We start from the raw sequence: 22,408 nt of genomic DNA, 5'->3' as shown, positions 1-22,408 counted from the left end.
TACTCCAAGAATTGTAGATATAGTGGGAGGGGGTACCAAGAACTTGAATTTTTTACAGGTGCCCAGGTTATACTGTTGTAGGTCCAGGGTTCACAGTCGGAAAACTGGTGCTCTAAACTATAAATGTAGTCGTTTTAATTTCCAATAGTGGGATATCCTAAATCAGTTACTGGACTTATCATCTAATCATTTCCTTCAAGAATGAATTCTGACCAACTCCTCCAAAACAAGTAATTATTTCTGGCAAATGTGTCCTAACATTGAATTGGCTTATATCCAGCAACTCTCCATGCAATGTGATCAGTTCATTTAACATGAGATATGTTGTGGAACCATCTTTTTTCCTTAGGGTACTCAATTTTTCACTTCTTAAAGTAGAATCTTTACTGGATGTTAGTACCTATAGAGCTCCCTGCCTTGTTCCTGTCCGCAGGCATTTCTCTCATCACCTCTTGATAGAGTTTGAGTTCTTCTTTGGCTTTTCTCCTAAGACAATATGATTCTTACTTTTATGTCAGTTAAAAGTAACCCCACCACCACCAGGACCACCAATGACAACGTCCCTGGGTTATTCTCATTGAATATACACTTGTTTTTTCTCCTGCTTAATACTTACCAAGACACTGTATTTGCATTTATCTTTGAATTGAGCCTGGAAACCTGCGCACTTGGAACATACTCCTTTGGTTATATAAAATTATGGTAATCAACTCACTTTGAGGGACAGGTCGACAACTAGTCTTGTGAATTACATTGTTATGATCACCATAAAGATGTGGGTAAAAATGCTGCTCATTGTGTGTCTCATTTATGCAAGTTCAGAAGATAAATTCCACTCTGATCTCTGCACCAGGAATAGTTTTTTGTTTTGTGTTGTTTTGTTTTGTTTTCTGATGAGGATTTGCATTATTTTTAACTTACAGATACTGTAATATATAAAATTTGTTCTCTTTTGACTCTGTTTCTGTAAAAGTCAGAGTCAATTTCTGACCTGACCACCAACTGTACAGGATATAAAAACATTTCTTTACCAGCATAATTTTGACCTTCTCATGTGCTTATTTGCCACATTTTCTCATTTAAAAAAAGGTGGGAAGACTAAAATATGTATTTCTAAAATTTGCATTAAAGACTCCTAGAGCAAAGTAGGATTTAATTTTATAAATGAAAATAATACATTACTTTTTATAATATATTAATGTTATTTAGTTGAGGGTCAGTCTTTTCACACTTCATTTTTAGCCGTCTTTTCATCTGTCAGGTAACCCACAATACCAGATCCTTGTCCTGTGATCTATTATCAGAAACTCTAGGCTTACAGGTCATTAAAGAGTAAATAGGACTTACCACTTTGGAGGAAGCATAACTTTATAAAAGGATTGAATTAACCTTTTTAACTCAAATATACTTGTACTCAATGTGACATTTTATTTTTGAGTAACATGCTATTGTGTGTACGCGTGAGTTATGTGCTGTAATCATAAGCATTGTTTTCTTTAGTGTTTGAAGCTTTGTAGCAGTGAATTTCCTAGATTGATCCTACTTTCACCTATTTCAACAATGCACAATATTAAATGTAATGGTGTGGAAGAAAAATTGCACTGGAAGACTATTAAAAAATTGCAAGGAAGACTATATTCAAGACTTGCAATAGAGGTTAAGACTATTGCAATCAGAGAGATTAAATGCAACTTCACTGACTCAAAAGACAGGTGGAGTTTTACATGCTGAGTGAGGTAATGGAGAAGTACCGGAAAATGTTTGGAGGGAGGTGGGTCAATGGGACGAAGCCAACTGTGCTTGCTAAGTGGTTTTTTAACTTTTCAAAGTTAGGCTCTTACCCTCTTATAGAGATTAGAGATGGATGTACTATTTCCTTCAGTGATTAATTTCTAAAGGGATGGCTCATAGGTTTTTGAGAAATGCATTTCTCAAGATATTCTGGCTTGCTTCAGAAGATTTACATCTCAAAAGGGCAGAGAAAGCATTTACAGTTGCAGTGTTTCTAAAAGTAAATGCTATCAGCCCTGGCCGGTTTGGCTCAGCAGTTAGAATGTTGGCCTGTGGTCCAGAGAGACCAGGGTTTGGTTCCTGCTAAGGGCATGTATCTCGGTCGCAGTTTGTCCCCGGCCCCAGCCACTCGATGTGTCCCTTTCATGTCGATGTTTCTCTCTGTCTCCCCCTCCCATTCTATCTGAACAAAAAATGGAAAAATGTCCTCGGATGAGGATAAAAAAAAATTAAAATAAATAAAATAAAATAAATAAAAATAAAAGTAAACGCTATCAGAAAAGGGAGGTCAAGGGCATAGAGTTGCAAAGAAACCTATCTAACACTGGGTCATGCTGAGCAGAATGTTTAGTGGGTCTTCATGGTATTGACATGTCAGCTTCTCACAAGGTAGGATAAGATAGCTAGGATAATATATATAAATTTCCAGTGAATACAGACATTTTTATGTGGTCATTCAATGACTATAGGGGTTTTTTACTCTTTAATGTTAATATAAAATATATATATTTAAATGATTTAACCATTATTTTAATTTAAATTAAAATGTGCATGGATCTGGTCACAATGTTTTGTGTTTCAAGAAACAAAACAAACAAACAAAGCTCTCATTTACTCAAACATAGACAGCTAAATGAAAGGTAGAAGGTAAAGGAAAAACCCCATGGTCTTCAATTGTAGCAAAATAATTTATAAAACTCCTTTCTTCTCAACACATACTGACCTTGCAATGTTTGAATGATAGAATCCCAATGAACTAGGGAACTAGGCAACATGTCATGATGATTGAGATGCAAATGAGCTAAGTCAACTGATTCATTTATTTTCTTAAATATTATCTCATATTTTACCAGTCATAGTATTACCGGTGAAGAGCCTGCCATGTCTCCCCTGGTTGCTGCTGGGGGTGGGATTCTTACGATATCCTGAGAAAACGAATTTTCTGAGACTCCCTTGGGAGGATTTGAGTAGTAGAAAGCTTTATTTTCATGGAATTATATGCCTGGGTTTCTAAAATCCCCTGTCCCTTAGTCCTGCCATAATAGAAGTGTAGCTGGGGTTTCAGTAGAGCTACAATCAGAACCAGTGTCCAGTTTTTGTTCCATGTTGTAGCTGGGTTCAATTCAACATCAGGCTAGCTGCAGTTCATTAGTCCATTGTGTGTGGGGTCTGCATACCTGTGGGCCATTTGTGCAAATGCAAGAGAACCAAGAGAGTGTTCCCTGAGCAACAAGAGTCCCAAAATCAAATGAGAGTGAGCTCCTTTGTTCAGGGATCAGGTGGTCCAAATTACACACACTGGCAGTGACTGTGCCCATTATGACCAACCATTTCTATCCCCAGGTGTGATTCACAGGAAAGTATCTTCCCTATGTCACCCCAACTTTACTGGGCATGTGTCTATCTTCCCTATGTGGTTCCCTCCTCTAGAGTTTTGTAGGGAAAATGCCTATAATATCTGGACTTTGTTCCTTTACTCTTATTAATACATAATTATGGTATTTTTTTTTAAGAAATCAGTAGAAAAGGGATTTTCAAGGAGGAGAGAATCTATAATGTAAAGTGGTGTGAAATGCAAAAAGTTAAGTGATAGAGAAATGGAGAACTGGAAATATCATTGTGTTCACTGGTTAAGACATCATTGCTAAGTTTTGAGACTCTAAGGCCAGAATAGCACCAGTGAAAAACCAGTGTGTCATCTGTCCAAGTGAATGACTTCATGATACAACAGGGGGGCAAATGGCATTTCATTATTTTTTTTAAAGATATATGCTACAAATAGTTTGAAGGATTATTAGAGTTAAGAAAAGTGTTCTAAATTTAGATGTGAACTAAACAATTTTCTACCTTGAGAGCAAATAAGATTTGGAAGAGAAAATATTTAAATTTCAAAAGACAGCGGATAACCAAGAGAATGCAGAGAGCATCAGGATAGGGTAAGAGAGGTTGACAAATGGACAGAATCATTTTGGAAAGGAGAAAGGCCACAACTTTAGAGACAGAAAATAAGGAAGGCAAGAAAAGTAAAGAAAGGTTTTTAGTTGCAATTGTCTCATTATTTTCACTGCTACTTGATCAATTCCATAAACATAAAGGATGCACTCTTTTCTAAAGGATCTAAGGGAACTATATTTAGCACCGGCCTGTCTAAGCTGCAGGTCATGTTATAGCTATTTCTACTCCTAGGTCTTTAAAAACTAATAAAGAAATATAATTTACCCTGGACACGTTCTCATTTCTCATAGTGAATGGTATCATTAAATTTGATAGAGATGGTGAGCTTAAAATATCTACTAATTTTAATATCATAGGGTCAGTAAGTTGTACTGATTAATATTCTCCTATTTAAATAATTGGTGCTAAGACATTATGCTATGTCAAGTACTATTTACATAGTAGCCACATTATAAAAAATGCTCATTTTTATTTATGACTTTATATAGACTCTTTAATAATTCATAAACTATATATATTTTCTTCTTACTTAGGCTAGGGCTGAAATGATAATAATGGCAAAATAGTAATGATAATAATATTATTATTACTTTAGTCCACTCTTTTCTTCTTTCTCAAGGAAGGGCATACATGAAAAGCAAAATGTGTGCTCACTTAAAAGATCCTTTCTTACTTCAATTTCAACCCAATATACTTATCTGTGATTATTCTATTGAACAAGGACATTTAAGACAATTAAAATTCAACCATACCCTGCTTAAACAATTGGAATGATTTATTGTAGTAATTAGCTTTGAGTAAATTCATAAAATAAATAAAACTTTGATACTTCATAATTAGATAGAATCCCAAATTCTTTTCAGCATCCAGTTCTGCATTCAGACTATCAGGGACACTATTTTGAACTAGCTTTAGGAAATGAGTTAATGGTTTATTTTTGTTGTTCTTGAATTATTAGCAAACGTTCATTCAGAATATAGATTGACAATTGGAATTGTTAGATAAAAGGAAGTGAGTATAAGACACCTAATAGTATATAAGAACAACAATAAAAAAAGTCTTCTTCTCTTATCCATCTTCTAGAAACTTTAATACTGCATATAAAACACTTTTTTTTATAGCCACATAAGGAATAAAAAATATGGCTCTTATTTCTTTAAGCAACTAAGATTATCTTACTAGCCTCTAATAATAATTTAAAATGCAGTGCATTTCTTTTTGATGCTATTTGAATATTTTAAAATGTGTATTTTTAAGAAAGGAACAAAGTGATCAATTAAATTTTAAATATGCTGTTTGGTTGAGAGATGAAAGAAACATACTGTCCTTGTGCAGATAGGTTTATTAGATGGCTCTGAAATGAAATGTATATTATACATTCATTGTGTTATTAGATGCATTTAATTTAAATATCAAAATACTTCTCCTGTTCATTAGTTTTTGAATCATAAATTTTATTTTCATTGAAGAGATGTATTTTGTTGATTATTTTTTGATCAAAAGGAAATGCCTAAAACATCAAAAATTGAATTCAATATTAGAGTCTTTTCAATGATTCCCCTCAACTGATAGATTCTTTTACTTTATTCTGTGGGATACTAGTCTAAATATGTTCTGCAATGAAGGGTTTTTGTTCAATACTATCAGTCCCTCTAGGAGTATTGCAATATGCATGTTAGCTTTCTTTGGTCTGCTTTCTTTAAAAGTGGCACTGTTAACCTTTCTCTGAAATAGGTTTTGGCAAATACTATTTCAGATAACTGTGCTTAAATAGGTTTTCTTCCTTTTTCATGAAATGCAGTCTCCCTTACAAAGCAGAACTGAATAACCCTTATATAACATGTTTGAGAGCTGATGTCCCTGACACATCACATGACTAGGACATGTAATGGCTAGTCCGTAGCTGTGATGGATTAAGGTCTCCTGAGTTTTTTTTTTTTTTTTTTTTTTTCTGTGCAGAATCCTCTTCTTCACATATATCCATATATTAATACTTTCTTCATCAATTTTATTCTGCTCCCACGACAAAACCCCTGAATTCCTAGAGGACACCAAATCTCCCTGTTGTCTATCCTATTTCCTACCATGGATCTCAGAACATAAGACTACCCAACCACATAAAAACAGAGTTTAACATGGACATAACCTGGATGGCAGCAACTGGAATCCATATCATTAGTACTTTGAAATGTTAAATTCAATTAAATTCCACCCAAACTATTGAATACCAACTATAACAAGGAACCCGGTTCAGGATTTGGGTGTGATAAAGAAGACTAAGGCACGGCCTCACTGCCCCGGGGTTCACATTCCTTTTAAGGGGCAAGACAGGCATCTACTTATGACAGGACCATTTATACATATTATCCTTTACTATCTCTCAAGTTGCTTCACTGAAGTAATGCATTTCCAACTGTCTAGTCCATTGGCATCCAGTGGGACTGACCAATACTTCCATTCAAACATTTTATTGTCTTTCAGAGAACAAATGAATAGAAAATCAATTTTTATTTATCTGATTGCACTATTAACGATTTCTAGATCTATTTCTCACAACAATATTTTGCCAATTTTTTTTTTTATGTTGAAAAGAATCTTATTGGGATTGTAATAAGTGGCATATTTGGGTCTTTTTAACTAATTTAGCTACTTGGAATGGTGGTCAGCATTCACTGCGTGTTTGTCTTCTTTCTGAAATAGAATCCTGGGAGAGGTTCAAAAGCTGACACCTGATATACCTCATCTCCAAAGAGAAGCTTCTCACTAAAATTTAGAACATTTTAAATGTCTTTTTCTGTCCTATCTACAAATTTTATTTTACTGTGGAACTACTATGTGTTGTATGGAGCATTTGAAAATCAGGGCATTTTATAGTTGCAAGCCTGCAGCTATAGGCAACATGCTATCTCACAGGCTCCTCGTTGCCTTTATCTGCATTGAGTTTGTACTCCTGGGAACCACAGGCCTAGACTTTTCCGAAGCTAATGGTCTCTCCTTCAGGCATCAACTGAAGAAGTAAGCTAGTTTTAATTCTTCATTCTTTTTCTAATCCTCACCCAAGGATATTTTTCTATTTTTGTTCAGATAGAGTGGGAGGGAGAGGAAGAGAGGAAGAAAGAGAGAGAAACATTGATGTGAGAGGAACACATCGATTGATTGCCTCCCACACAACCCCAATCAGGTCCAGGGACAAACCACAACCAGGGTACATGCCCTTGACTGGAATCAAACCCGAGACTCATTGGTCTGTGGGCTGACACTGTAACCACTGAGCAAAACTGGCCAGGGAAGTAATCTAATTTTAAATAATGGAAGTTTTCGTCCAAATTGTAAACATTTACAGGCAAAATTCCACTTTTATCTCCAGGGTAAGGTCAACATCAAGCCCTACCTGGATCTTTGCGTGGCCTTGCTTTTATACACAAGTTTCATTCTTCTCACAAAGCACCATTGTAAATCTCATAGTAGAACTTCAGTGAGTGCAGTTTAGAGTGTCCTCAAGAGGCACCTGTCTAAAGTGAATGTGGGCCAAGTTTGCATTCAGTTTCTCATTATTAAAAAAAAAAACGGGGGCTATGGGTTATATTGAAGTGTTTTCTAAAGTGATTATCCAGAACAGAGGCTCAGCGTGATGCCAGTTCTTTACATGCATTGCCAGGCTAAACAAGTGCCTTTTGAGGTTCATCTATCACAATTTATGATACATTAAACTAAATCTAATGTTCTCTCAGGCTGGTGTTAGGGGATTTTCAATATTCAGACTAAGAAATTGCATTTGGGGAAAGGGATTTCTCCTCTTTTTCTATAGCATTTCTTTAGTTCTATAGTCTTGTTATGCACTATTGGACCTCTGTTATACTTTGGTACTAATCGCAGATTGATTTGAAACATTTGAAATCTTAACTGGTAGCAGGAAATGACTTTAAATTAACATTGCATGAACTACTCTAAAGTGTTCACCGAAAAATAGAGTGTTTAATTATAAATGAAGGAACCTGCTTCCCAGTTGATTAACTATATTAAACACTTTATATTTTCAAAGCTTTATACTAATGCTAATATGCTATTTCTCACAATGGGTCGCAGAGGGAGTCCAATACTATCACCTTCTATTTTTATAATTGATGCGCTTGACCTATAAAAATTAGATTGCCCATATTGGATCACATATAAATGAAAAACTAATATTATGTTTCAAGTTGTTGTTGTTGTTGTTGTTGTTTTTTCATCCTCACCCAAGGATATTTTTCTATTTGTCTTCAGGTAGAGAGAGAGAGGGAGAGAAAGAGAGAGAGAGAGAAATATTGACATGAGATGGACACATCGACTGGTTGCCACCCGCACGACACCAACCAGGGCCAGGAACAAACCACAACCTAGGTACATGACCTTGGCTGGAATTGAACCCGGGACTCATTGGTCTGCAGGATGACACTCTACTGCTGAGCCAAACAGGCCAGGGCATGTTTCAAGTTCTTAATGTACCTGTGCCTAGTTTACAGAGCTGTGCTCTTAGTTTTCTGATTAAAAAAAAAAAAAATCAAATAAATGTAGCTACCCTCTGTTATTAAGATGGCTATACACACACACACACACACACACACACACTTTTTTTTCCCCCTAGAACATTTCTGTTCTGTATGCAAAGTCAGATATTTTATTATGGGATAACGTAAAACACACTTCTAGAAGAGATGGTACTCTAGTCAAATGGTCCATGCTACTTTATTCTGAGATTCCTTGACTTGAGCACACTATTCAGGACTGAGTTGTCCCTCTTCCCTTTTATAATCTGTCATTTGACAGATGAATGTGATTCACTTTGGCCAAATTGTAAAATTGTCTGACACTGAGATCAACAAATGAGTATTCTTTTTTTTGTATAAATGTTTTTAATCAATTTTTTTTGTTTTTTTTTTTTTTTTTTTTTTTAGTGAGAGAGAGAAAGGTAGGGAGAGAGAGAGATAGAAACATTGATGTGAGAGAGATACATCAACAGGCTGCCTCCCGCACACACCCTGACCAGGAACTGAACCAGAGCCTCTCAGTCCATGGGACAACGCTCAGTCCACTAAGCCACACTGGCCAGACTGAGTTCATTCTTAAAAGCTCACTGGATTATATTGCTTTCTATAAAATATATGATTATATATTATATTTAATCTATTTACTAATTGAGTATTAAATTTTTAAATTTTAATATTTTTACTTTAAATTTTCAATTATTTTTTATGAATAAAACAGTTCATAACACAACATATAGATATTGATTTTATGTTTTTATCAGTTTTGAATTGTTTAACAGTTTAAACCTAATTTGTCTGATGAGTTTGCATGTTTCTCAATGTCAGTATCACTTTACTATGTCACTATGCAGAAGATGGAGCTAGAAAACATAACGGCTTTGCAAATCAGTGTTAATCACTGACTGAAACATCAGGGACTTTTGTTGCATAGGCACATGGCAGCCAACACATAGCTTTGCTTTATTTTTAATTTTTACTTTTTTATTTTCATTTTTCTGTATAACTGTATTTTTTTAATTTATTTTTGTTACAGATGTTTACCTTCCCCCCCCCCCCCATTGACTTCCTCCTCCTGATCCCACCCCGTGACCTCCATCCCCAGCATTGTTGTCTATGTCCATGGTTACGCATACATGCATATATAAGTTCTGCCAACACACAACTTTGGAATTAAATTTATTCTGAATGGACCCATATATGAAACTATTATTTAATTAATGTATACGTGTATTTTTAAAATTTAAAAATAGTGAATTGTTTGCTTAAAATTTTTAATTGGGTCTATAATTTCTCTGTAGAAACAAGATAAGGAAAATTCTTACCAAATTATAAGAAACTTTCATTTAAATGATATAATGCTAACTAAAATAAAGGCTAAACAAAATAAATTCTCCTTAAAATATTATTTTTAGATCTATTTATAAAAGAAAGAATATTCTGCCCTGGCCAGTGTGATTCAGTTGGTTAAAGCATCATTCTGTACACCAAAAGGTGGTGCATTTGATTCCCAGTCAGGGCACATCCTCAGGTTGCAGGTTTGATTCCCCAGGTTGGGCCATGTGTGGGAGGCAACTGATCAATGTTTCTCTCTCACATCCATGTTCCTCTCTCTCTCTCTCACCCTTCCTTTCTCTAAAATCAATAAAAAAAGGAAAAGGATAATCTATGCACTATAGAACTTCAATTACATTTGTATTATATATGCACGATATTATATACCACATGTGGTAGCCAGATATAGATATTTTTAGCACATTTCCCTTTCTACTAAAAGGCATATATTTTAGTGCCTATTAAAATATAAATATATGACTGTAGGTAATATAATGCTATAATTTCTCCTAATTTTATCCTAGAGTCATGTACTGAGAAAGACGTGGTTAGGAACAACTAAGGTTCATAAATTGCATTTTATTGTGGAAACAATATGAGAATGTGGTTTAAATATTTTTCTTTTGGTGTTTTCATTAAGATTGAAGTTTTGTGCATTTTGTAAAGAATATTTTGCCGAATTCTCTGAGATTCAAACGTATAAAACATTTCACATCTATGCAGTATGTGTTTTTTCTTGACATAGTATTATAAGTTTTAGGTGGATGAATTGGCCTATAATCTGTGAGTACACAATTTGCAATATATGAGGGTCAGGGTTATGGCTGTTTTGTTCATCTCATGTAAGAAGTGTCTTGCCTGGTGTCTAATTCTGAACAGAAACCCTATAAATATTTTTTGAACAAAAAGAAATGAACAAACGTTGTTTTTGATGTTTGTTTATTTCTCCTCACTAAGATGCAAACAAGAAAGCAAGAAAATATTTGGGGCTCTAGAATAAGTAAGGTTTAAAGCAAAAATGTCTAAGATTTAAAAAACACATTAATCTCTCATACATTCTTTTATAGTTTTGTAGATTTCAGTGGTGCTTCTGGGCCTCTTTTGGATCAGCTGAGGAAAATCAGGTTAAATTCAGGACCGATAACTCAAAATGCAATTAGAGGGCCTGCAGGGCCTACAGTTTCTCTAAATTCACATCCTGTTTGCCATTGTCATTAATATATTTAGATTTAGTTGTAAAAGTGAATAAACAATTTTTATTCTGGTAACAATGTCTCATTGCATATGCTTCTTATCATCATGTAGAGGTGATGGTGTTAAGAGAGAGGGAATGTGGTAGGATGTTGAGAAAAAGAGAAAAGTGTGTGCATGAGAATCACTGCCATAAAAAGGAGCACACTCCGTTCCTTATTGAGTCCCATGGTACAGTTAAAAGTTCAGAACCAAAGCCCTTAGGAAACCAATAGGTGCTTCCCAGAAGCCTCTGGTAGTCATCACTACGCCCCAGGCTCTGGGAAGAGCACTGAAATTAGCCCCAGAAAGCTCTGCTGTTGGGATGCCAACACCGCAGGCTTTCCAAGCCACCTGCCAAGAGGGTCTTTTGGTCACATGCACAAGAGAGCTCAGGAAACAGCTTCAGCAAGAAACAGGTACGTATGGTGGAACAGAGCAGTGACAGCAATGTTTTGAAAACCATTCTTTTTTTGCTCAGGTTATTTTAGTATATGAAATGCCTCATGATGTGAACTGACTCAACTCCTACAACGCTAGTTTCGGTCTGCATGTAGATTCAACCTTAGAAGAGCTTTCTTTAATATGACATTTGTACAATACTTTAGTCGTTAAAGAAGTGCCATAATTGAGAGATGACATAAAAAAGGGATGGGCTTATCATTATATTATTATTTTAACTTTATTATTATCACTATGTGATTATATTTTTGATTATATTATTATTAATAACTTTATATAAACAAGTTATATTGTTCAAAATTCAACAGCGACAATGTTTAAGTATTATATATAGATTTAAAACATTTTTATATCACTGGAAATATTATCTAATTGATAAAAATTAGTCATTTAGAGCCTCAAAGTGACTTAGGTCTTTAGATTACTTTTAGATTACCTAAATGAGGTTTATTGATATGCACACTACTTGGAAATAATCAAGAGACATATATACATTTTATTTGGTTTTGTTTTACTTTATTTCAGCCCTGAGATGATTACCTAGAGTGAATGAAATCCCTAACATTGTGAAAGTAACACTACTTATGGAATTTTTGTGTTCTAGCATTAAAAAGGGGACGATTTTGGATCACACCAGATCCTTATCACAAAGATGACAACATCCAGATTGGGCGTGAGGTGAAAATATCTTGTCAAGTAGAAGCTGTTCCTTCTGAAGAGTTAACATTTAGTTGGTTTAAAAATGGTCGTCCACTAAGAAGCTCTGAGCGGATGGTTATTACACAGACGGATCCAGATGTGTCTCCAGGAACAACAAACTTGGACATCATTGATTTAAAATTCACGGATTTTGGGACATACACATGTGTGGCATCTCTGAAGGGAGGAGGAATATCTGACATCAGTATTGATGTTAATATATCCAGCAGCACAGGTAAGCATATGTATGATACAAAAGATGTGCACTCTGAGATGATTTCCTTACATTTAGCATACAATATAGTCTTCAGACAACTTAAGAACATTCTTATTTTTTAAATGTTTCCTAAAAACAAATTCTAACCTTCTGAATGTGCAATAAATATCATTGTTAGTTCTATTTTGATTTAGATTTACAAGAAATTTTACAGAAATAGTGCAAATAAAATTAATAGCATTGATTTCGATAAATGTAAGCTTCTAGGTTAAATAGTAGCCTTTTGTTTGTTTTATTTTATTAATTAGAAAACCTTTTGACATCCTAAAATTATATAAATAAAATGTTAGAAATGTCTACTGACTTAAAACAATTTTCATACATTTTAAACAAACAGAAACTCTTTGGTCTTAAGAAGAAAATACTGAGAGAACATTTAAAAGTACTCAAATACAAAATATATAAGAAATGTATTTTCCACCAACAAAAGACAGTAATAAAGATGTTAAAGCGGTAACCAGATGTGACGTTTTGGAGAACCTTACGATAGAATCTCTTCACACTGAGAATGCTTAAATATAAAAATATACTGGAGTGAAACTTCTTCTTTTGGGTTGAAAATGGAAACATATTATCAGCTTTCTCTCAATTAAATGCACATCAGCACATGAGAAAAATTAAAGAGCTTTGTATACAGGACACATTAACTTAACTCAGGGTGTTTGAGAGCCTTTGATTCCATGAACTGCAGTCAGTATGTGTTTGGAGAACTCCAAAGTAGTAGCTTTGTTTGTTTTGCTAGTCCATTACCATATTGAATTTTAAGATTTTTATATAATCTTCGGGTGAATGTTATGTATTGAAAACAGAGCACAAATGTAGTTAGCAGACATACTCTGTTTTGAGGAAATTTAAATAGTCAACTTTTCTTTCTCAGCCAGGAAGTTTTTTGACTCTTGTGTGTTAATAGACTGGCCTGTGATTTTCTTGTCTTCTCATGATTCCAAATTGCAGTGCACATTGGATTGATTGTATTCCTTGAGGAATATATGTCCATACTTCAGGCTAACCAAATGTTCTTACTTTTCACCACTCGCATTATTTCTAAAGGATATTCTATTTTTATCAGGCACATAATTTAAAAGGTAGTCAGGGTGACAGAATTTTTTTTTTTGGACTGATGTCTTTTCCTAGATAAATAACAACAACAACAACTATTTTTCTTTATCTAACCTCTATTCCAAAATTGGTGCTAGCACTAAGAGATGGACTCAGTGTAAGATATCTAATAGAAAGCTACTGATATGTTCAGTCAGTTGTCATTTGTATGTATTCATTAAGTCAACAAATATCCATTAATTGCCTAAGTCAATGTCCCAAGTGACATCTCACATATGATATTTCCTGTGAGAGTAAGAATCATTTTGTAAGATCCAAGATCATTGTACTTGTTTATGAGGGTCAGTTTTCCAGAACAGATCTACGCTTACTTCTACACTTACAGGCATCGCTTTGTATGGTTGGTTGTTTGCCTTGCTTTATTACTTTTTCTGAACCAGTGACACAAACCTAGCCCCTATCTAGCCAGACTTGGCTGATGGAAAAACAGTTCATATACAGTTATATACAAGAGGGAGTACAGGGTAGAGAGAAGAAAGGAGCGTTATATAATTACTCACAAAAATGAGACCTAACATTCATTCCTAAATATATGTCATATTGCTTTTTGGAAACTGTGCATTATAAATGACAAAGTGGAGAAGTAACCAGTGGTGACTCATGAAATTTTCAAAATTTCTAAAAGGAAAATGATAAACGATAATTATAAAAGCAAAAAATACTCAAGAAATACCTTTTAATAATACAAGTTTACTTGTAACAATTAAAGTTCGTTAACTTATCATTTTGTTTGGTTACCAAGGTAACAACACTAAGATAAAATAGCTATATTGAGTCTGCTCCAAAACACTCCCCTTTGCTGTCCCCACTCAACCACCACAGACAGACCTGGGTATTGTCTGTCTCCTTTCTAGAGCGAAAGCTTTCATAAATCAGGGACTTCACAGTACTGTTAGTTATAATCTCAGTATCTGACACAAAACATGGCACTTAGTAGGTACTCAGTAAATAGTTATTGACTAAAGAGTTGAGCTGATTTGTGCATATAACTTTCTTTTCAAGTTTTCTTTCCTCCTTCTATTACCTCTGCAAAATGGGCATTTGATGTCTCTGTTCTTGCTCTAGTAATTTCCCACTGACTGGAAGAAGTTCTTCAGTAGACCAGTTGATACAGTGATTTCTGTGTTCTCACTCTCAGCAGCAGGTGTGGCTCCATAATTTGTGGTGTCCAGTGAAAATAAAAACTGGGTCCCTTGCCAGGCTGGTGTGACTAAGTGGGCTGAGAGGTCCCGGTTCTATTTCCTGTTAGGGTACATGCTCCATAATTTGTGGTGTCCAGTGAAAATAAAAACTGGGTCCCTTGCCAGGCTGGTGTGACTAAGTGGGCTGAGAGGTCCCGGTTCTATTTCCTGTTAGGGTACATGCCTGGGTTGCGGGCTTGATCCCCAGTAGAAGGTGTGCAAGAGGCAGCCGATGGATGTGTCTCTCTCACATTGATGTTTCTCTCTCTAAAAAAAAAAAAAAAATGAATAAAAACATATTTCTTAAAATTAAAAAAATTGGGTCCCTTGTTCAGAACTGCTAAGAATTTCACAATGGCAACGTGAAAGCATTAAGCCAAGCAAAGGGCCCTTGCAAGAGTGGCTGCACAGATGGCATGCTCATGAGGACTGTGTTGATAGAGAGTCCTGGAGAAGATGGTGCATAACCTAAAGGATAAATCCCTGAAGGGATGACATAGTCTACCTTCTTACTAAAACAGGCTTTGGCGTTCCCGTTGGCTTACAGTAGAGTGAAATACCTGAGTATGGGTATTTTTATCCCCACATAATGGAAGACTACACTTAAAATAGTACTTCAATGTGAAATATAGAGATATTCCTGGAGACACAGTTTGAACAGAGGGAATGAGCATGCTACATAGCATGGAGAAAAATCCTAGACTATATCAATTCTATAAACCATGTAGGATGCAGGAGAAATTCCCCCAAATTAGGTGAATGAAGTTAAAGAGAAGAATGAGCACTTCTGAGAAGACACAAGTAAAATGTGGGTCCCTCTTAAATTCTGGATGTTGCTAGTGTTATTACTATTATTATTTTAGGGAATTTAGAATTGACAAGAGGTCAGAGGTTTTCTTAGGTCTTAAACATTTTCTTTATGCTAAATGTAAGCTATTTTAAGGTGATATTTGAAACGCTAAAAAAATTTATGAACTATTTTCCATACAAAATCATACATTGATTCTTAATTGTTGCTGTTTTAAGAGACCTACATGGAACTTAGTAAGATGAGGATCTGGTACTAGAAGGGGCTCCTTGCCTAATACAGTTTGTAAAGCATTTTCTTAAATGACAAGTCACATCTCTAGATATGTTTTGAGAACTTTTAAAATTGAAATATAAAATATATTAGAAAGGTAAATCCTAGTTTGCATAATTACTAGTTTGCATAATCTTAAAAACAATGATTTGATTTTAGAAAAACTTTAAAGAAAGAGTCTATTTGCGAGTTTGCCTCATTCATTTGATCGAATAATAAAAACTATGATACGTGTGATGGTAGATTCCTTGTTTTCACATTAATTCAACAATAGAAACAGTTTTCCTACTAAGTCTGTAATCATTTAAGTTGTTTATTGTGAGCATGTATTGCCTTGTCATTTAAAAATTTACATCTGTCGATTCTTTACTGTGTTACTGCTCTGTATTTGGCTGTGTCGTATGGTGACAGACAAACAGCCTTGCCCTTAAGGAGCTTATGATCTAAGTTGTCAAATTACTTAGTTGTCAGATGACTTGGAAATAAGGCACCATATATAATGGGATGGAAACTGTACCTAAAGTTTCATCATATTTTTGTAGAATTGTGAACGCTTTTGTTAATGTGGTTACAGGAAATTTTCACAGAAAAATGACATTTGAGTTAAATCTTGACAGAAGAAGCACTGTGATAGTGTAGGTAGAGAGAGGGTCCCTGAGGGAAAATATATAAGATGAAGAAACTCGCATGGCTATTACATGATTCTGTATTTTTTGCTTTTACTGTAGGATTAATATTAGTTAATATTAATATAATCAAGTTATATTGGTTTATTTCCATTTTTTTCAATAACATTACTGAAGCTATGGTTAGACTGCAAGTAATTTAAAAATTTTGTAGTAATTGTAAATTTATCAATTAAAAATTAAGTATACTGGAACTTTAATTGTTACAATTCAATTTTATAAAATGAAATTTTTTCACATACTTGCTGAAACATGCATGTAAATTTTTAACCTAAAGTTTTGGCAAAAGTGAAAAATCAACTTTTAAAACAATGTCACTTGGTTGTTATTCATTTACATAAATAGAACTGTTACAACAGATTATTTAATTTTCAGAAGGCTTGCTGAAAAATATTCCATTCCTTCCTCCTGTGGTTTTTCATGGTCGAGTCCGTGGTGCATATTAGCTTGCATGTATTCCTTCGTGTGACCTGACAAACATGTATTTCCAGTCAGCTCAGAAGCATCTGCATCATGTCTAAAAGATCTAAACACTGAGACCGGTGATCAGTGGAATTCCTGTAGTGAGACGTCTGGTGGGCAGACATAGCAGAGGACTCAATACCAAGGTGATGATCTTTTCTTACCTTGTTGGAGTACACAGTGTTTTATTTTTATTTTTATTTTTTTTAATCCTCACCGGAGGACACTTTTGCATTTATCTTCACACAGAGTGGGAGGGAGAGAGGAAGAGAAAGAGAGGAACATCGACATGAGAGAGACACATCCAGTGGTTGCCACCCACACGACCACAACTGGGCGGGGGACAAACCGAAACCCAGGTACATGCCCTTAGTGGGAGCCAAACCCGGGACTCTCTGGACTGCAGGCCAACACTCTAACCTCCGACACTCTAACAGCTGACATAGTGTTTTATATAGCAGAAAAGCAAGCAAGATTTGGGGGATTAAACTAGAGGTATCAACATAAGTATTGGTGCATGGAGGTGACCAATTGAGAAAATTAGTTTAAAATTTTCTTTCTTTCTTTCTTTCCTTCTTTCTTTCTTTCTTTCTTTCTTTCTTTCTTTCTTTCTTTCTTTCTTTCTTTCTTTCTTTCTTTCTTCTCTCTCTCCTCTCTCTTCTCTCTTCTCTCTCTCTCTCTCTCTTTCTTCCTTTCTTCCTTTCTTCCTTTCTTCCTTTTTAATTCTCACCTGAGGATATTTTTCTATTTATCTTCAGGTAGAGAGAGAGGAAGAAAAAGGGAGAGAGAGAGGAACATTGACGTAAGAAGGACACATTGATTGGTTGCCTCCCTCAGGGCTGGGGACGAACTGCAACCGAGTTATGTGCCCTTGGCTGGAATTGAACCTGGGACTCATTGGTCCAAAGGTATTCAAATCTGTGAAATGAAAGTTCTTGATAACATAGGGCTATGGTACACAACTAATACGAATATGTAATAAACAAGAAGATAAAAGACAAATGATTAGGTCTATGTCATTGGGTTTAATTATATTCCCTTTTCTGGTTAAGGAAGATTAGAAACTCATGAAATTCTGCTAAAACTTAAGTCTATAGAATGACTATGGTGAATGACAGGTAGTTTTATGTAAGGGGAAGTCCTAAGTCAGATTAACACATGTAAGACCTGACAGTGTTTTGATCAGGAAAAGCTTCTATGCAGTAAAAGGTAGGAAATTGGTTCTTGAGTAACTGACACAGAAAAGATCATTTTCTCCTTGACTCCAAAATTGTAAGATTAAATCCAAGACCTCCAGTTTAATGATGGAGAACAGAGGTCAGCGATCTGTAAAGGGCCAGATACTAAATATTTTCAGCTTCGCAGGCTATGTGGTTTCTGTCACCAACTATCCTACTTTGCTATTATAGTAGGAAACTTTCCACAGACAATAAAATGAATGGACTTGGCTGTGTCCATGTTTAATTACTGAAACAAGCAGTGGGCCATATTTGCCCACAGACCATACTGTGCTGAACTATAAACCTATACTTTTAAACCGTATTAAGAAATAAATTAATGACAATCTGAACTCTATGAACTTACTGGGAAGTTAAGGTAAACCCACATATAACTAAGTGTTATTTGTCTACACAAACATTAATATATTTTCTACAAAATAGAGGCAAAAAATCTCAGGTTTTCCTCATTCCCTATTTATTTATGTATATTTTGCCCTGGCTGGTTTTACTCAGTTGTTAGAGCATCGGCCCGTGGACCAATGAGTTGCAAGTTCAATTCCGATCAAGGGTACCTACCTCTGTTGTGGTTTGTCCCCGGCCCTGGTCAGGGATCGGGCAGGAGGCAACCAGTCAATGTGTCCCTCTCACACTGATGTTTCTCTCTCTCTTCTTCTCTCTCCCTCTCCCCCGCTATTTGAAGATAAATTAAAAAAAAATCCTCGGGTGAGGATTAAAAAAATATATACATATTTATGTATATTTTGGGCCCCTTGTTAAGCTGACCATTGGCTGTGAGGGTGATTATGGTGCAAGGATTCTTGTGATTACTTTGCAATTGCTAAAGTCTCATTCCTAACATATCAGATTTTCTTCTGCTATCTCTATTCTGTTTGTGAACTCTTTCATCTGTCTGTTATTTCTGTTTCTATATAAAGTGGTAGGCAAAACTAAGTTTACAGTTGTAATACAAATAAATAATAAATAATACAAGAATAAACTGTGTCACATACTCACAACTGTAAACCCAGTTTTGCCCACTCTGTCTGTATTTGAAATTGAATGGCTGAGGAGACAATGAAAAAACACAACTTTAAAAACCTGAGATGCACTCTGAACTTGAGCATCTCCTGATTATGGAGTCATTTTCCCCTTTCCTGAATGGCTGATTGGCTACGGCCTCAGGCAGGATTAGTTTATACAGATTAAATTTCCTCTGAGTGCTGAAACTTCTCTCTCAGTTGAGTTCTGTGCTTATTGAAGAGATACTATATCTGTCCTTGATATGGGCCAGGAAGAAGTATAATGATTTTCGAGTGTGCCAGTAGGGAGACCATAACCTTAAGAAACAGTGAGTTATTTCTTCTCCAGCCTTTCCCACTTTCTGTTCATAGGCTTTCTCCTCACCTACGGCTTTGGGACCTGCACTAAATGGGGCTGGCAGTCATCTTCACCACGGTCCTTAGAGCCTTAAATTGCTACTGTGCTTAGTAAATTTCCCAGAGAGACACTAAACTGCAAAATACTGTTTTATTGACCATGTACACAGAATGTTCCCTAAAGAATTACTGGGCTGTGCATACTTGTAGAGATACCTAATTCCTTTCATTTGTGCTTTCAGTAAAAGAAGGAATTAATGTTAGCCTGTACGGTAGGCATGGTTATATAAATTCTAAGTTATATAAAAGTTTACTAGGAATATTTTATGCTTAACATTGTCGGACTGAAAATAGGTTTTAGTCCTTAAGTTAAATGTTTTTATTTTTAAAAAATATTTAATAATTTGCAATTCTGTCTTCTACTCACTTGTGTTAGTTTTGCAACATTGTTCAGTGGCTGGCAAAGACTTTCTACAAAGGAGACATGTAAACAGTCTGGAAATGTTGGGAGTGGCTAGGGGACTTGTCTGGAATCTGTGTTTGAATAAGAAATATAATTTTTATTCAGATTATTTAAAATAATAAAAGAAAAATGGTAGAATTAGCAAAGTTTCCTAAAGGTGCTTACACTGATACTTAAGTTTGAGAAATGTCAATTGTTCATGTCAAATATCATTGTTTGTTATTATTATTGTTATCATTTAGATTCAGGCAGCATCAATGGAGATGGTGATGTTTGGAGCTTCTTCTGTTCCCTGTTGTCTTTGCTATCAACCATTCAAATAGTCAAATATTTATGCCTGAATGTTTTTAGGGTAAAGATACTTTCAGAAGGTTCAACTAGTGCCACATGAGAAGGTGCTAAGTGACTAAGAGTGAACTTGCTCAGATTTCACAAAATAAAGGTGTGATGGATCAGATAGGAGCAGTTTACAAAGACCTGAGATTTCTGGTTTTCCTAAGAAAGAGAAAATCCACCCTGAGAAATAAACACAGTGTTTATATATCACATCACTGGCGTTTTTTACCTTTTATTTGGTATATCTAATCTTTATTTCACAAGCTCTCAGTCCTAAAGAAGCTATCCTTTGTGGAGGAAGATTGAGGGTTGTAATTTAAATTTGAGAGACAAGGCTAAGTGACAGTGCAAGTAAGAATAATGCCAAGAGTCCTTCTGTAGCAGAGGGAAATTAGTATAGCCGCCCGCTCCCCAATCCTGGTGTTAATTCATGAAATATAGAGCACATTCAATTTACAGAAAATGTTTATTCAACAACCACTACATGAAAGGTGATATAGAAAGAAATGAAAATGTGTAAGACTTAATTCCCAATGGATTTTATATTCCTGTTGGAATGAATACTCTTGAACAACTTGAATACTAGCTAAAGTCTAGTATTGACCTATAAACTGTCTGAGTGTCACAGAAGCAAATAGGATGAAATTACTGAATCTAGTCAGAATGTGTTCCATAGGGCAGAGAGCATCTGAGTAGGATTTAAAGTGAGAATTGTATGGCACTAGGTCTTAGAAAAAAATGAATGTATTTACATTTCATCCACATAATCAAGAATAACCAATTACTAATTCTATCAAGGGAGCAGTATGATCATATTGGTGTATTGGAGGGCCTTGTTGTTAGATGAATATGCAGAGTTCCAAGCAGACAGAGGAAGAATGATGGAGAAATAAAGAGAGTTTCAGAAGACATTCCAGAGCCTTCATAGTCCATCAATTGGGCAAAGAAAAATTTTCCTCTGTTTTTCTAACTCTGTAGATTACCTCTGTTTGTATTGTCAGGAGGTGTTCATTTAGAAATAATGTGAGAGAGAAAGCAGAAAAGTTTTATTAGGAAGTAGTAAGGCAGTGAGGATAAGCAATACTTTATGGATGAATCAGGTAAGAGAGGAAAAGTTACACAAGACTTAACTAATAACAAAAGCATGAGACTCACTTGAACTTCATCTGAAGTTGTTTCACCACTTTGCATCTTAGATTCCTTATCTCTCCACTACAGCTTTGGGGTATTTTTAAGGAAGAGTTTCTGGAAATGGAATGGAAAAAAGCAACACAAGCTTTTTGGGGGGAGGGAAACAATTTATTCAGCCAAAGAGATTGATATGAATCAGGTGAGGGGCTGAGTCGCTCTCATAGCCTCTCCCATTAAGGGGCAGAGAAGTCAGTGATCAAGCTCATAAGTCAACTTAAGAAACAGCCTCACTGACGTTGGGCAGCTTAATGTGGTGTAGAGCCCTGGACTTGGGTCCAGGCCCAGATTTACCACTTAATAGTTTTAAGATCTTGGGTCCGACTGGACCTCAAAACTTTTCATCTATGGAATAAAGGGATCAGCTGGGTAACTGATTTCCAAATGCTATTTCAATGACAACTAGAGATTTATTTATTTTTTATTTTTAATATTCTCAAGGGCCATTGAACTGCTGGGGGAAGGTAGATGATCAGTTGAGAATTTTTCCTCTTTTCCCCTTCCAACATCAGAGGTAAACATAGATCTAGGACTTCTAGCTAAGATTATATGTGGATAAAAGGTCTACTCAAATTTACACACATATACATGTGCACACAGTATTAAATGCACAGAGTTGAAAACTATTTGCATAGATGAGTTCTTCAATTTATTTCAAAGTATGCTGTGCTTTTATTATTCCAAAATGTTATACTTTATTGTTTAAAATATGGTAATGCCACACATTCTGAGTGAGGGATTTTAGGAGTGGAAGAAGTCTGAGGAGACATATTGCTTTGGCATTAGTTACAGCTGAGGGCTTGT

General features: G+C 35.3%; 1 protein-coding gene across 2 annotated transcripts in view; it reads left to right on the top strand.

The window, feature by feature from the left end:
* MDGA2 (MAM domain containing glycosylphosphatidylinositol anchor 2) overlaps positions 1–22,408 on the top strand; it is a 925,908-nt gene that overhangs the window by 641,740 nt on the left and 261,760 nt on the right. For both annotated transcript variants that reach the window (XM_036269191.1, XM_036269200.1), the window contains one exon: positions 12,121–12,450. In XM_036269191.1, the coding sequence (XP_036125084.1) occupies positions 12,121–12,450 (330 nt within the window). The remainder of the gene's footprint in view (positions 1–12,120; positions 12,451–22,408) is intronic.

This window comes from Molossus molossus, unplaced genomic scaffold (assembly GCF_014108415.1).
Source record: "Molossus molossus isolate mMolMol1 unplaced genomic scaffold, mMolMol1.p scaffold_m16_p_1, whole genome shotgun sequence".
Lineage (NCBI taxonomy): Eukaryota > Metazoa > Chordata > Mammalia > Chiroptera > Molossidae > Molossus > Molossus molossus.
This window is presented reverse-complemented; position numbering and strand designations above follow the sequence as displayed.